The sequence below is a fragment of the Stegostoma tigrinum genome, chromosome 27 (genome assembly GCF_030684315.1).
Source record: "Stegostoma tigrinum isolate sSteTig4 chromosome 27, sSteTig4.hap1, whole genome shotgun sequence".
Taxonomy (NCBI): Eukaryota; Metazoa; Chordata; class Chondrichthyes; order Orectolobiformes; family Stegostomatidae; genus Stegostoma; species Stegostoma tigrinum.
In genome coordinates this window covers 41394658-41412372 of record NC_081380.1, presented here as the reverse complement: position 1 = coordinate 41412372, position 17715 = coordinate 41394658, and the positions used below count along the sequence as shown (strand labels likewise).

Here is a 17715-nt window from a genome sequence, read left to right as displayed (position 1 = left end):
TTGCAAAATTAGCACCTGAATGCCACTCCATCACATTTAATTCACTGTAAATGAATGAGACATGAATCTGTTTAAGATAAATGGGTTAACACGATCACTGAAACTGCTGATTGAGAAAGGAGGGTTCAGCCTTGTTGTAGTCATCCGTAGTCATCATTGTCATTTCCAGATCAGTCACTGGCCTATATTTTCCAAGTAGAATGATAATGGTAAAACCTATTAAAAATACTGCACAGAAACAGACATTATGTCTTTGCCCGTGACTGTGGGAACAACACATCATGTCCTACTCCTCTGCCTTTTCCCTGTAGCCCTGCAAAGTGTTTCTCCTCAGAAAATTACTGAAACCCTTTGTGAAAGCCACAGTTCAACGGGCCTCCATCACACACTCAGGTAACACATTACAGATTACAGACATTGTCATGTCTTTCATTAACAACCTTCAATTAGTGCCTTCTGGACATCAGGATAATAGAAGGGAATGCAGACCTTGTGTTACAGCTACAGGGAAGGTGCAGAGAAAGATCAGCTCTAAGGTATGAGAGGTCCATTCATAAGTTTGATGACAGCGTGGAAGAAGCTGCTCTCAAATCTGTTGATCCATGATTTCAAATTTTTCTACCTTCTGCCCGATGGAAGAGGGTGAAGAGCGTATAACCTGGGTGGGGGGAGGTCTTTGATTATGTTTGCTGTTTTCCTGAGAGAAGTATAGATTAAGTCAACGGGAGGTTGGTTTTCGTGATGGACTGGGCTATGTTCACAATTCCCTGTAACATCTTGCGGTCTTGGGCACAGCAGTTGTCATACCACGCTATGATGCATCGGATAGAAAGCTTTCCATGGTAGATCTATAAAAATTGGTCAGAATCCTGGCGGCATGCGAATTTCCTTAGCCTCCTGAGGAAGTAGAGGCTTTGGCGTGCTTTCTTGACCGTAGCATCGACGTGGATGGACCAAGATAGACTGTTGGTGATATTTACTTCTAGAAACTTGAAGCCGACTCTAAAAAACAAACTACAGAAAGTTATGTGCACAGCGCAGACTGTCACTGAAGCTAACCTCCCATCCATGGACTCAATTACGCTTCTCGTTGCTTGGAAAGGCTCCTAACACCGTCAAAGATCCGTCCCACCTGGTAATGCTCTCTTCCAACATCTTCCATCAGGCAAAAGGTACATAAGCTTGAACACACGCACCAACAGCTTCAAGAACAGTTTCTTCCCTGCTGTTATTAGACTGTAGAATGGACCTAATTTCAAATCTAATATTGACCTTGCTTTTGTGCATCTCCTGTGCAGTCATAACTTTGTATACCTCGCTCTGACTAAGCATATTATGATCTGTTAGCCCTTCTTTGTTCTGATCTGCCTGTACTGCTTGCAAAACGAAACTTTTCACTGTTCTTAGGTACATGTGACAACAATACATCAAATCAAATTAAGTTCTCAACCACCTCCATCTCAGCACCACAGGGGCATGTCCTCCACTCATCTTCCTGAAGTCATTGACCAGCTCCTTTGATTTGCTGTCATTGAGGGACAGATCATTTTCTTAACACCAAGCTGCTAAGCTGTCTAACTCTTTCCTGTACTCTGTCTTGACGTTGCTTAAGATCTGACCCACTACGGTGGTGTCATCAGCGACGTAAATGGAATTAGAGTGGATTTTGGTCACACTGTTGTGAGAGTATAAAGAGTACAGCAAGGGGCTGGGTATGTAGCCTTGAGGAGCATTGGTGTTTAGGATCATTGTGGAGGAGGTGTTCTCCCATATATTTACCAATTGCAGGTGACGAAGTGGAGGATCCAGATCCAGATCCAGAGTGGGGAGCAGAGTCCTAAATCTGAGATAACACGGTGTGAAGCTGGATAAACACAGCGGGCCAAGCAGCATCAGAGGAGCAGGAAAGCTTAACGTTTCAGGTCGGGACCCTTCTTCAGAAAAAACTATTCTTCAGAAGGGTCCTGACCCGAAACGTCAAGCTTTCGTGCTCCTCTGATGCTGCTTGGCCCGCTGTGTTTATCCAGCTTCACACCGTGTTATCTCAGATTCTCCAGCATCGGCAGTTCCTACTATCTCTCCTAAATCTCAGAGTTTAGAAATTAGTTTGGTTGTAATTATGGTGAAGGCAGAGCGAGAGTCAATGAATAGGAGTCTGATGTAGGGGTGCTAGTAATCCGGATCACTGAATCCCTACAGTGTGGAAACAGGCCCTTTAACTGAACAAGTCCACACTGATCCTCAGAGACACCCCCCCTATAATCCGCCTATTATAGACATGCCTGAATGTGTTCCAGAACAACATCAGTGTTGCTGTGCCTCATTACAGTCCCTCATCTCCGGACCCATCCCTATGAATCTTCCCTGCATCCACTCCAATGTTTAAACATCCATTCTGAATTCAGGGCTCAGTGCTCCAGCTGATGCCAAACTAGTTAATTCACTGTCTTTACTTTTAGATTCTGCGCCTTTATTTCTGGAACCTGGAACCTGCACGTCACAAAATCAAGTTTATTATACATGCCATGATTGCTAATATATAATTAGATCTTCTCTGAAATGAGTCCAAATGCCTGACTCCTGTACAGAATCTAAGGTTACTGTACACCTGATAGTTGCTCAGGACAGTCACCAGTTTGGCAGGATTGCATCAGTGGAGAGGTAATGCACAGCACCATTTCTAACTGCAAGGTAGAAAATTCCTATGAACCATGAGTGTCATAGTTAGAAAGACAGTGACAAGGCTGTCTTGGAAACTGGGCCCCGATTCGATGTGATTTTGAGAGTTTGTTTTAAAACGATGTATTTAGATGTGTACTTGTGATGCCAAAGCCATGCAAGTCTATAGGCAAAATGGTTGAAAATGGGATTTGAATAGCTAGGTGCTTGTTTTTGACTGACAAATTTGATGGGCTGTAGAGCCTTTATTTCTCAGTTACAGATCTCTATGACTCTCTAATCTTGAGCACCTGAACATGGATAACACTCCTTGCACAGCACTGAGGGAAGGCCGCACTTTTGGAGGTATTGCCTTTCAATTGAGACTTGGATCACTCAGTGTTTCAACAGGGAAGAGCACATGAGGGGATGGTATAGAATCTGTAGAATCCCTACAGAGTGGAAGCAGGCTATTCGGCCTTTCAAGTCCACACTGACCCTCCGAACAGCACACTACTCTATCCCTGTCACCCTGCATTTCCCATGGTTAATCCTCCTAGCCCACACATCCCTAGACATTATGGGTAATTTGGCATGTCCGATCCACCTAACCTGCACATCTCTGGACCTTGGGAAGAAAGCGGAACACCCAGAGGAAACCCCATGCAGATAAGGGGAGAAGGTGTAAACTCCATACAGACACCCAAAGGTGGAATCAAACCCGCATCCCTGGTGCTGTGAGGCAGCACTGCTAACCACTAAGCTACTGTGCTGTTCTCCCGAGCCTCCAGGTTAACATTTCTGTCTCAGCTAATTACACGAAAACAGATTACACGAAGGATGTTATCAAACTGGAAAGAGTGCAGAAAAGATTTACAAAGATGTTACCGAGACTGGAGAGCTTGAGTTCTAAGGAGAGGCTGGATAGGCTGGGAATGTTGTTCCCCTGAAGCATAGGAGGCTGAGGGGTGACCTTACAGTGGTTTATAACATCATGAGGGGCACAGAGAAAGTGAATAGCCAAGCTCTTTTCCCCATGGTAGGGGAGTTCAAAACTAGGGGGCGGAGATTTAAGTGAGAGGATAAACATTTAAAAAGGACCTGAGGGGCAACTTTTTCACACAGAGAGTGGTGCATAATGGAATGAGCTGCCAGAGGACATTACACGTTTAAAAGACAGTTGGGCAGGTACATGAATAAGAGAGGTTTGGAGTGGGATGGGCCAAACACAGGCAAATGAATCATAGAATCCTACAGTGCAGAGGCAGGCCATTTTGCCCATCGAGTCCATTTCAACTTTCCGAAGAGCATCCCGTCCAGAACCATCCCCCTTCCCTATCCTTGTTATTCTGCATTTCCCATGGTTAACCCACCCAGCTTGCACATACCTGGGCACTATCAGCAATTTGGCATGGCCAATCCACCCAACCTGCACATCTTTGAAACTGTGGGAGGAAACCCACACAGACATGGGGAGAATGTGCAAACTGCATACAGACAGTTGTGTGAGGGTGAAATCAAACGCTGGTTGCTGGTGCTGAGAACCAGCAGTGCTAACCAATGAGGCACTGTGCCAGCCAAATGACACTAGTTCAGTTTAGGACACCTGGTCAGCATGGATGAGTTAGACTGAAGGGTCTGTTTCCAGGGTGTATGACTCCATGACCCTATGCTATTTGTGGGAGATGTCTGGAAATAGCTGGCAAGAGTTCTGCGTTACAACAGGGGCTGCATCTCAAAAGCATTCACGGAGCATCCTGAGGTGATGAAAGGTGCTACATGAATGCACGCTCTTATAAGCTTTATTCATGTGCCTTTAATTGGGAAGACTAACAGTGGTCATGGAAGGAAACCTGAAAGGAAATAACAGAATTGGGGGAAAATAAGGAAAAACCCACCAGGAAAGAGCTGGCAACAAAACCCAGACCATCCCTGCAGTGTAATCCTGATGAAGTGCTGCATAGTCGGCAGTACCATGCTACTGGAAGTGCTGTACACTGCCCATGGCGAGTGTAAATACAGAGGCATTCGTGAATGTAACTCTGGCCAAAGCCTATGCCTGTGTGAGCACCACAGATGAACTAGCTCCTCAATTCAGTTGGTTTCCACCGTGTCACTGGTGCAGAACAATTGATGAGCTTCCCAAAGTAACAGCAGAGATTGTGTTTCAAGTAATGGAATTATCTGGAAAACTCTTCGCATCATTTCAACCATGCAATAAGGCAATATATACCATCCATATCAGTCAGGAGCTTGAGGAGGCCATTTGGATCCTTGAGTTTCCTCTGCCATTTTATAGAATCAGCTAATCTGACTAATCTTAACTTCACATACTTACCTACACTCAGTAACCTTTCGCCCCCTTTCTTACGAAGAATCTATCCAGCCCTGCCCTAAAAATATTCAAATGTCTGCTTCCAACTGCTTTTGAGGCAAACAACCCTCGGAAGCATGTAACACTGTGAGAGAACAAAATTTGCGACATCTCTCTCTTAAATGTAAATCCTTTCCCAACAGCTGTCTACATTTGTCTCAATATGCTGTTTTACAGAGGGATGTTGGAAAAGCACACAAATGGATACTTTTCTGAGAAAATCCTGAATGTCCTGGATAACACATGTAATGTAGAGATTTATGAGCAATTTAAACTTGAACAATTTAGTAAGAACAGAAAATGCTGCGTTGTTCTTATTTTTAGGAAGTAGCAAATAACTTCAAAGACTATGAAGTATTTTCAAAATTGCAGTTTTTGAAATTCAATCATGGGATGTGGGATTCACTGCTTTCTTGAACTACTGTAGTCCGTGGAGTGTAGGGCCAACCATAATGCTGTTAGGGAGGGAGTTTCAGTGATACTGAAGGGAAGTTGATACATTTCCATGTCTGGATGGTGTGGGGCTTGCAGGAATCATGTAGAAGGGTGGTCTTCCATTGTACCTGCTGTTCTTGTCCTTCCAAGATGTACAGATTGTGAGTTTACAAGGCTAGTTGCAACAGTACATCCTGTAGATGCCACTGTTGTGCAATGGTGGTCAAAGGAATGTTCGGTGGGAATTTGTGTAAAGGAAGATCCCACAAATAGCAATGGAGTAGATGTTCAGATTTGACTTTGACATTGGTGACTGTGGGATAAATATTGCCCAGGACTCTCGGAGAATTGTCCCACAGTTCTTTGACAAATTTCTTGTAACCTTTGTACGTGTAAACAGGGACCTTGGTTTAAGATCTCATTTGAATTGCAGCACCTTCAGCAATGCAGCACTCCCTCAGTATCACAATGAAGTGTCAGATCATGTCATGGAGTTCTGGGATGTGGGTTTTCAACCTGTTATCTTCTGACTTAGCACTATGAGAGCTGCAAAGTGAAGCAGCCTGACACTTTCAAAGCAGGATAAAAAGGAAACAGACGTGTGAATCATGAGCAGGAGAGGACTACTCAGCTCCTTGTGCCCTGCTCCACCATTCACAGCTGAACAGATTGCCCAACATTCCTGCCCACCTCAGATAACCTTTTACCCCATCGATCATCAAGATTCTACCCACTTCTGTCTTGAAAAGAATCAAAGACTTTGTTTCCACTGCCCTTTCAGGAAGAGTTCCACAGACCCTCAAAACACTGATAGCAAATTCTTCTCCTCGGTTCTGTCTGAAACAGTCAAACAATAACTCATAAACAGAGTAAACCAGGACAGTGGATAAAGCCCAAGAGTGGATGCAATTTAAATACAAATAGCACATCATCCGCTGAAAGCAGTTTTTAGTGAGCTCTTTTCCAGTCAGGATGCCTGTGGTGAATTAGGAAATGTTCACTTGGGTCTCATATTCATGTAATTTGCCGCTATTCAAACCAACTGTTCCTGTGATACAAAAGGAGTAATATTCACTTGGAGCTCAGTTTCTAAATTAGAACCCTCGTAAATTGTTGATGCCAGTTAATTAAAATGAAATATTTACAACTTGGCCCCACACTTCCCCCTTCCGCTGCATAACAAGGAATTTTCTGTATCCTTCGCCCATTAGGACTTGCATCTGGTTCCCTCCCTTGTCACCGAGGAACCTACCAGGGCCACAGCACAAAACATTACACTCGACCTTGCATTTTCTATCAACTGCATGAGGACAAAATAAAGTGACCTACTTCATAGGGTTTGCAACTCATTCAAACTACAGCACAACCTACGCTAAAAGCAGCAGGAGAAAGTCTCAAAACAAGCAGATAGTGACAAATAAAGTGAGTAATGCAATGAATCAACTGCCTATAATCTGCTGAGCAACAGGAGTCAGAATAAGAATCCTCTGATCACATTTTACATTTAGCTTTTTTGTCTGAATCCAAAGGAACACACTGTATTGGAATGCTGTACAGCAGGAATGAGATTGGTCAGTCGGACTTCTATACAGTGACTGTAAGTTGCAAAAACATGGTTAACAAAAAGGCAGAACCTGATAGCTGTCTTTAAGGTAATGAAAAGGCTTATTATGCATCAAATAGAGAAGATGTAGGAAAGCAAAGATTCTACCCACTTCTGTCTTGAAAAGAATCAAAGACTTTGTTTCCACTGCCCTTTCAGGAAGAGAGTTCCACAGACTCTCCATACACTGATAGCAAATTCTTCTCCTCGGTTCAGTCTGAAACAGTCAAACACTAACTCAAGGTAGTTATCAATAAATTCAACAAGTGATTTGGGGGATAACTCTTTACCCAAAAATTGATTAAGAAGTTAATTTTAAGGACTACCAGGTGTTACCCATCTTTAAATTCAGCTTAATTTTAAGGGCAACTAAGAGTCAAGCACATTGCTGTGGGTCTGGAGTCACGAGGACCAGGAAGGGTAAGATATTAGTGAATCAGATGGGTCTTCACAATCAAAGATCACTTTACAGTCACTGTTACTCAGATTAGCTTTGCGGTTCAGGTGTATGAACTGAACTTAAACTCCAGCTGGGAACTGAAACAATGTCATTGAGCGTTAGCCTGAGTCTCTGGGTTACCGACCCAATGACCTTACCACAACATCATCACCGCCTGGGACTCACTCAAAAGTGAAATCGGTGAAGTGACCAGTACAGATGCACTTAAGGGGAAGTTGGCTATCCGCATGAATGAGAAATGACCAGAAGGGGGTTGAACTACTAGCATAGGTTGGAAGGAGCTCATTTGGAAATAAGCTAAAATTCTACACATGATGGAAAAGAGTTTGTCAGTTGACTATTTGCACATTGGAAGTAAATGGGAATGGACTGGATCCATTGGAATTCTGTCCAGGGAATGAACAGGATCAGGGCTGGTCCATTGAGATTCTAGACAGACAGCAGATGAAAAGAAGTGTTCTTTCATTAGGATTCTATACAAGGAGTGAATGGGAGTGAGTGGTGAGAGATACCTTGGTGCATTAAGATTCTTTGGTCTAATAAATTTATTGTACAGTAACAGTAAAGGTGCATTTTCACAAGTGTAGGGCTATAGCCAGAATCATTCACAGGGAGACTGCGACTGGCCTGAACAGTAACAGAAGCTCCATTCTTAAGAAATATAGGAAAAAAGAGCAGGAGTAGGCCATTCAGCCCCTGCTCAGTCATTTAATTAGATTGTGGCTAACCTTCTACTTCGGCACCATTTCCTGCATTATCCCCTTATCTCTTAATGTCTTTTATATCTAGAAATCTATCAATCTCTGTCTTAAACACACTCAATGACTGAGTCTCCACTGCCTCTGGGGTGGAAAACGTCAAAGGTTTACCACTTTCTGATTCACAGAATCTGGAAAGAATAAGGCCATTCAGTCCGTTGTGTTTACTCTAGCTTCCCAAGCACTTTAGTGATATTCTCCTTCCTTAGCCCTGTACCCTGCACATGGATTACAATTTAATAATCTTCCAATGCCCTCCTGTGTAGCTCCATTGAACTTGCCTCCATCTCATTTTCAGGCAGTGCATTCCAGATCCTAACCACTCACTGGGTGACAAGGTTTTTTCTCCATTCATATTTGTTTCTTTTGCAAGATGCTTTGGAGTTGTGCTCTCTGCTCCATGATCCCTTTCTGAGTGCAAATAGCTTCTCTCTCAATTCCATTCAAACCCTTCATGATTTTGAAAATTTCTACCAAATCTTTTCATGGCCTTCTCTTCTCCAAGGAGAACAATGACAACTTTTCCAATCTATCCTCATAACTGAAGAGTCACATCCCTGGAACCAGGCTCAGAAACCTCTCCTGAATTCTCTCCAATATACTCTCAACCTTCCTACTGTGTAGTGTCCAAAACTGCACACAATGCCCCAGCTGTGGTCTAACCCATGTCTTATATAAATTCTTCATAACTGCTCTGCCTTTGTATTCTGTGGCTCCATTTATGAAGCCTAGAATTTGGTGCTAACAGTTCCCTCTACTTGAGCTATCGCCATTGACTTATGTAGCCAAGTTCCTTCTTTCCTGCATACCATTTTGAATGGTACCCTTTATTTTGTTCTGACTCTCCAGGCTCTTTGTACTAAAGCATCACCTAACTCTTCTCCACACTTAACTTCATCTGCCATCTCTCTTCCCACTCCACCAACCTGCTATTTCCTTCCAGTTTACAATTCGCCCATTTGTGTCTCAAACACAAATTTTTAAATTGTCCCCTCTTCAACAAGATCTACACGTTGAAAAGCAAGGTTGATTGACACCCGGGGAACTTCATAACAAACTTATTCTAATCTGAAAAATATTCTAACTGGATTATCTCTCAGCCAGATTTGACAATGTCTATTCTTTATTACGGTGTAGATGGGAATTGTGTCGGGACCCTGTGGAATCACCATTGCAAAGCGCCCTGAAGGAATTATCTGGGATATTGAAGATGTCACAAGGCCATTTCCCCCACATTGGAATACACTGCGCATTTCCATTACTATCAAAGAATTCAGACCGTTCTGATGAAATTAAGTAAATTATTACTTAGGATGTGTTAGACAATGAAGTACATGGTCCAATTCCTGAGAAATAGACCCTCACTCATTCACATAACATTACTCACACACCTCCATTTAAACCTCCCCAGACCCTGACACTCACCAGGACTCGAATCCTCCTTCCCCCGCTCTGTTTCCTACACCTCCATCCCCCACTCTCACTCCTGCCACCTCCATCCTCGGCTTCCAACACCTCCATCCCCCACTCTCACTCCTGCCACCTCCATCCTCGGCTTCCAACACCTCCATCCCCCACTCTCACTCCTGCCACCTCCATCCTCGGCTTCCAACACCTCCATCCCCCACTCTCACTCCTGCCACCTCCATCCTCGGCTTCCAACACCTCCATCCCCCGCTCTCACTCCCGCCACCTCCATCTCCGGCTCTCACTCCTGACACCTCCATCCTCTGCTCTCACTCCTACCCCCTCCACCTCTGGGTCTCACTCCTATCCCCTCCATCTCCGGCTCTCACTCCTGACACCTCCATCCCAGCTCTCACTCCTGCCACCTCCATCCCCCACTCTTACTCCTGCCACCTCCATCCCCTGCTCTTACTCCTGCCACCTCCATCTCCCGATCTCGCTCCTGCCACCTCCATCTCCCGCTCTCACTCCTACTCCCTCCATCCCCCGCTCTCACTCCTGCCACCTCCATCCTCGGCTTCCAACACCTCCATCCCCCACTCTCACTCCTGCCACCTCCATCCTCGGCTTCCAACACCTCCATCCCCCACTCTCACTCCTGCCACCTCCATCCTCGGCTTCCAACACCTCCATCCCCCACTCTCACTCCTGCCACCTCCATCCTCGGCTTCCAACACCTCCATCCCCCACTCTCACTCCTGCCACCTCCATCCTCGGCTTCCAACACCTCCATCCCCCGCTCTCACTCCCGCCACCTCCATCTCCGGCTCTCACTCCTGACACCTCCATCCTCTGCTCTCACTCCTACCCCCTCCACCTCTGGGTCTCACTCCTATCCCCTCCATCTCCGGCTCTCACTCCTGACACCTCCATCCCCAGCTCTCACTCCTGCCACCTCCATCCCCCACTCTTACTCCTGCCACCTCCATCCCCTGCTCTTACTCCTGCCACCTCCATCTCCCGATCTCGCTCCTGCCACCTCCATCTCCCGCTCTCACTCCTACTCCCTCCATCCCCTGCTCTCACTCCTGCCACCTCCATCTCCCGCTCTCACTCCTACTCCCTCCATCCCCTGCTCTTACTCCTGCCACCTCCATCTCCCGCTCTCACTCCTACTCCCTCCATCCCCTGTTCTCACTCCTGCCACCTCCATCCCCTGCTCTCACACCTGCCACCTCCATCTTCCGCTCTCACTCCTGACGCCTCCAACCCCCACTCTCACTCCTACTCCCTCCATCCCCCGCTCTCACTCCTGACACCCCCATCTCACGCTCTCACCCCGATATTTCCATCTACTACTCGGCTCCTGAAACTCCTATCTCCCACTCCTGGCACCTTTATCTCCTGCTCCATTCCTGACACCTCCTTCTCTCGCTCTGCTCCTGAACCCCACTTGCCCCATTCCGCTCCTGATCCCACTTCTCCAACTGCCAGAAATATGCCCCCTTTACCCCACTCACTGTCAGAGTGGGAGAACTGTTCCACATTTTTGAAGAAGCCTTATTTGCAATCTCCTCTCAAAAACGCATAGCTCCCACCTTTTGTAAATATTTATGTTGCCAGCGTTGCTTTTCTTTCATGATCTCTCTCTATCCTGATAAGTTTGATGGATGGCACTTATGGAAGTCCATGCAAGCTTTGCCCTCAAAAACACTCTCTGTTACCGCTTCAGAAGTTAGTTAGACTTGATTGTCCCGTAACTAATCCAAACTCGGACTTTTCTCTCTGGAGAGAAGGAGGTAGAGAGGTGACCTGATCGAGGTGTACAAGGTAATGAGAGGCATGGATAGAGTCGATAGCCAGAGACTTTTCCCCAGGGCAGGATTGACTGCCACAAGGGGTCATAGCTTTAAGGTGTTAGGAGGAAGGTATAGAGGAGATGTCAGAAGGAGGTTCTTCACCCAGAGAGTTGTGAGCGCATGGAATAGTTTACCAATGGTAGTCGTGGAAGCGGAGCCATTAGTGACATTTAAGCGACTGCTGGACATGCACATGGACAGCAGTGAATTGAAGGGAATGTAGGTTAGGTTATTTTATTTTTGGATTAGGATTAATCCACAGCACAACATCGTGGGCCGAAGGGCCTGTACTGTGCTGTACTTTTCTATGTTCTATGTTAACTGATTCTTCCAAATCAATCCACATGACAGCTCCCCTACAGAGCTCCTCTTTCTTGCACTATCTTAGGATCATGGTAGGATGCTGCGCAATTATATTAGACTTTTAATAAATCACCAGCAAATGACAAGGCTTCACCTGAGATCCAGAGTCTCTGACTGACTTGTGGTTCATTCCAAACCTGGCCGGAAAATCCAACTGATGAACACACAAATGTAAGAATTAAAATGCAGCAAAGATGTCAATGCCAGTTTCTCTTTGCTGGTTATCAGCATCATAAAAGTATCACCAATTGTAATGAAAAACTTCACATCAATCTGTGCTGAGGATTACAGTAGTTGAACAGTTGCTTGATAGGCTTGGCACTGAGTATTCCTGAAAGGAAAGACAAATTGCCAAAGCTTTTAGTCTTGCAACCATCAGGACAAAAGCAAGAATGCCAGATTTCAAACGATCATAATAATTTATAGCATTGAAGAAAAGGATGTTAATCGCTGGCAAGCCGACACTAATTGGTTCCGGTATTGCCACAGAGAATGCAACAGAAAACAAAGCTATCTCTAAGCTCCTAGTTAATTCAAAAAGGCCCAAGTCTAGACCATTATTTGTTTGTTTGTAGAAACAGGACCCCTGTGAATGAATGTAGACTCTGCTAGCTAGTTTAAATGAAGGAATTTATAAGCTAAACTGATTAATATAAGTTTGATGGTTAGTGTCAATATTAGCCCAATCGGATTGTTTGCCAAGTGTTGTCCAGTTGTGGAATCACATTTAAAAGCAGATGCTTTGATTTTGATTTTGCAAGTGCAGTTGGAATGTCAAGCATCATAACAGCAGTGATGGGCCCAATGGCCTGTGCAGTTTCTATGATCCACTGGCTTTTAACTTCACTACACTACACTTGATTGGAGGTTTGTTCCATGTCTGATTACCATGTGTGTGAAAAATGCCACAGGGGTTAATATTATATTACAAATTGGCCATTTTAAATCTACTCCCATTGTTATTTTTGAAAAACTATAATATTTAAGAATTTGTGCACCTGTGATTAGGATTGCCTCTTAGGTGCTTCTGCTCTAGGTTGATAAATTTCAGTTTTATTCGGGGAGTGAAACTTGGGGCAAGTACCTTACACTTGACTGACTTACCCCATTGTCATTAAGCAGTCTTGAGTGTTCAATCTTCTAAGGATGGGCCTTCTGCTCCCATTGGAGGGGGCATCCTGTCTTCAGTCAAGAAAACAGCTGCAGATCTTTTGATCTAGCAGCGTGGCCAGAAGTGGTGGCCTCTACTGGAATTGCAGTCAGCCCTTGCAAAAGAGGCGTCAGGAGCCTGGGTGAAAGTCGGGGGTCTTACTGGGGGCTAGGCTGGCAGGCACTGGTCAGGGAACAACAGACAGGGTGGGGCATGTGGTGAATAGAAAGGAAAGGGGGTGTGTGGAATAACTTAGAGCCAGAGGATGTGTGGATGGGCACAGGGTCCTGAAACAAGAATGGCACCACTTCCCACATTGCAACACACACATCTACCCTCCTGTGCTGACATACTCCCAGCCCAACCTCCTGTGCAGTGTGGGTACAAACCCAAAAGCAGTGAGAGCTGGCTGCAAAAATGGCCATCAATCAGTGCCTCAACTGGCCCACCAGCTTACAAGTTCTCATCACTGCTGAATAGAACTGGTAGCAGTGAACATGCATAATCTTTGGTTAAGGCCATAAGTTCATAAGACATAGGAGCAGAAATTAGGCCAATTAGCCCACTGAGTCTGCTCCGCTGTTCAATCACGGCTGATAAGCTTCTCAACCCCATTCTCCAGCTTTCTCCCCGTAACCCTTGATCCCCTTGATAATCAAGAACCCATCCATCTCAGTCTTAAATGTACTCAATGACCTTCCCCCCACAGCTTTCTGTGGCAGTGAATTCCATAGATTCACCACGCTCTGGCTGAAGAAGTTTCTCCTTATCTCCATTCTAAAAAGTCTTCCCTTTACTCTAAGGCTGTGCCCTCGGGTCCTAGACTCTCCTACCAATGGAAGCATCTTCCCAACAGCCACTTTGTCCAGGTCATTCAGTATTCTGTACATTTCAATTAGATCTCCCCTCATTCTTCCAAACTCCATTGAGTATAGACCCAGAGTCCTCAAACGTTCCTCATATGTTAGGCTTTTCATTCCTGAAACCATTCTCGTGAACCTCCTCTGAACCCGCTCCAGGTCCAGGACATCCTTCCTGAGATATGGGGCTCAAAGCTGCACACAATACTCCAAATGTGGCCTGACCAGAGCGTTCTAGAGCTTCAGAAGTACATCCCTGTTTTTGATTTCATGTCCATAATAAATGCCAAAGTTGCATTTATCTTCCTAACTACTGACTCAACCTGCAAGTTTACCTTGAGAGAATCCTGGACTCGAACTCCCAAGTCTCTTTGCATTTCAGGCTTCTGTATTTTTTCCCCATTTAGAAAATAGTCCATGCTTCTATTCTTCTTACTAAAGCGCATGACTTCACACCTTCCCACGTTGTACTCCATCTGTCACTTCTTTGCCCACTCTCCTAACCAGTCCAAATCCTTCTGCTGCCTCCCTGCCACCTCAATATTACCTGTCTGCTCTCAGTTCCTTCATCTCGATCATTAATGTATAAAGTGAAAAGTTGTAGTCCCAGCACTGACCCTTGTGGAACACCCCTCATCCTATCTTGCCCCAGGGGATGGATGAGTGAGTTAGAGACAATCCATGAATTCTGAGCCACAAAGGAAGTGAAATTTGAATAATTAAGTAAATCTGGAATAAAATTCTAGTGGTGATCCTATAATCACAGGATGGCAGGAGAATCCTATTCGCATTACTGATGAAGAAGTGACCCTTTAGAACAGAGATGAGGAGGAACTTCTTCAGCTAGAGGGTGGTGAATCTGTGGAACTGACTGCCACACAAGGCTATCGCAGGAGAAGTCATCGAATGATTCGAGACAGAGATAGAGGGACTCTGGACTGGTAAGTGGGTCAGAGGTTACGAGGAGAAGGCAGGAGAATTGAGAAATGTACCAGCCATGATTGAATGGTGGAGTGGAATCGATTGGCCAAGTGGCCTAATTCTGCTCCTGTATCTTATGGTCGTTATGTCCTTTAAAGAAAAGAATCTGCCAGAAAGATCAAACACCTGTCTCTTTACTACTCTCTGAAATAGCTAACAGAGGCAATCAGTTGTCACAAAGATGGGTCCCCCTTCTCAAAGGGCATCAGAGTCAGGGAATATACAAGTGCTGACCACGCCGACAAGTGCTCACATCCACAAAGAGATAACAAAGCATTGCCAATGCGAGTGTGTGGTCAAGACAGATGAGGATACTGTTACCAAGCAAATATTGTGTAGCAAAAGGGAGGAATCCAAAAAATAATACCTAATCTCTCACTAATGAATAATGCTCCAGTATCTATTGCTGTTACTTTATACGGCGAGACCAGAAATTGGTCGCATAAATGACAATGCCCAATTAATACTTGTACATCTTCCCAGTGGCGACTGATATTAATCCTTAGAGACCAACAGCAGAAATAAGTCAAACTCATCGAGTATCAGACAATTAATCAAATGAAATAGCAAACCTTGCAACGTTTGAATTCTGTGCTGTGGTACAAGAGCCTCTGCGGGTTATAATTGAAGAGCCAAACACCGTGTAATATTATGCTAACTGACAGCAAGATTAATTATTGTATATTGTATCATTTAATGACCCTCATGCTATTGAGGAGATGTTGAAAAGCAGACACAACGCCTGTCCGTTTGAGTACATGGGTCTGTTAAACCCTTTCCCAAAAGAAATCTAAGACTAGTCCTTAGCACTATATATATGTGTATTACATACGCTTACCAGCACAGAAACAGGCCATTCAGCCCAACTGGTTTATTCTGGTACAAAAACAGAAATTGCTGGAAAAGCTCAGCAGGTCTGGCAGCTTCCATGGAGCGAAATCAGACTTAATGCTTCTTCAGAACCTAGTGCTAACACTTAGTTCAAGAAGGCAGCTCAGTGACACCTCCTCCAGGCCTATAAGGGATAGGCAATAAAAGCTAGCCTAGCCACATCTCATGGCCAAAAACAAGTTATTGTAAATCTGTATCAACCGCTTACAGGCTCTTCCTCTGCTAGGATGAATGTCACCCTCGTTACTCCATCCAAACCCTTGTCATTTTGAGAATTTTGATGAAACCTCCTATTCACCTTCTCACCCAGTAAGTCAGCAAACTCTGCCTCTCTAGCATTTCCACACAAGGTCAAGAAGAAACCCAAAACAGCTGAAAACAGGCACATGTGGAAGTTTGCCATTTGGAGTTGCTGTAATGTCTGTTGCAGTACTCACATGATGGCCCTGACGGGTTTTTCAATGCGAGGTGAGGTACATCCCAGAATTTCACCTGGCGACAGTGGTTTACACTGCGGGACGCACACATCGTATTCTGATCGCAGTTCCTGGCTGGTGGACTGCAGAAAGAAGGGAGAGAGTCAGACAGACAATAAAAAGACAGTGCAAGGCAAACAGCATTTGAGAACTAGTGAGGGATAATCCATCGAATGAATCACAAGTTACAGTCAAACCTCATTAGCCTTTTCCCACTGGGAGCAGCTGAAAATGGGTCATCAATGCCAATTCCAATAATACCCAGGGACTGCTTCCAGCATTGCACTTGTTATTCCCTAAATTTTAGAGCTAATTAGGAAGCAATTCTTTATTTTTCTCGTCACCCTTCAGTAACGCCTTACTTAATGATCATTAAAGTGGGAGAGGGTTCTTCTTCAATAAAACTGCAATGCAGGGCATATTTACGATGCCTTTGTATTTAAGGTACTATCAGCAGACAGGGTAAAATAAAACAACTGAGCCAACGTCAGCTTTTAGCAAAATTTTAGATGTTTTCTTTCTTTGATTGCCCGTCTCTAATCGCCCTTGAACTGAGTGGCTTGGTCAGGCATTTCGGGCGATGGTTACAAGTCAATTACAGTGCTGTGGGTCTGGAGTTAGATATAGGGCCAGAGCAGGTAAAGGCAGTAGAATTCCTTCCTTAAAAGATTCCTTCCCTAAATTAGTGATGGATTATTATGGCAAGTTCAAAATTGCACCGGCAGGTAGGGAGCGATTGGGTTTCTGTCTGCTCCTGATCATCAGGCTGGCCGCGTCCTTCTTTCTTCTGTTTTATTTCTTTGTGAATGTTCCATCATCAAACTTCATCTTCTTCCTGCGGTTACCGTGGATGAAGGCGGTTGCAAAGGGGCTGTTGCAGTAGCAGAGTAATCGATTCGGTCTGCTCCTCCTACCCACAGTTTTGGTGTCGGTGACTTGGCTGATTGGGTCCGTTGCACCTGGTCGAGGCAGCAATGCGGTGCCGTCAGCGGAGGCTGGAGTGGTGGCGGCAGTGTGGTGGCTCTGGCCCGTTCCTCTCCTCTACGGTGGCAACGCGGCAGCTTTGGCCAATGGCGGAGTGACGGGTCCAACCTGGGAGTTCTTGTGGAGGTGGTGAGTGGGCTGCTGCAGCAGTGGGTCGCATCATAGTCCGTTCTTCCTCGCTGTGACAACCACAGCAATGGCTTAAGTGACGGCGTCCCACAGTCCCTTCAGAAAGCCAGGAGATGTGATGGGAACAAAAGATCAACTCTGGCTCCACATTTTGACATCTCTGACTCCAGCCTCTGCAGTTCTTGCTATCTCAAAAGATGAACTTTGCCTTAATTATTTCTTATTTTCTGTGATTAAAATGGCAGCAGAATATGGAGACACTTGTTCACTGAGTTTTCCTAAATACAGTGACAATAAGTTTCTATTCTACTCTATTCGAATCAATGA

General features: G+C 45.0%; 1 protein-coding gene across 1 annotated transcript in view; it reads right to left on the bottom strand.

Moving 5' to 3' along the window:
* The window catches only part of dph1 (diphthamide biosynthesis 1), a 685989-nt gene that overhangs the window by 246334 nt on the left and 421940 nt on the right, over positions 1–17715 (bottom strand). Inside the window, exon 6 of the mRNA XM_059655332.1 lies at positions 16237–16358. Coding sequence (XP_059511315.1) covers positions 16237–16358 — 122 coding nt within the window. The remainder of the gene's footprint in view (positions 1–16236; positions 16359–17715) is intronic.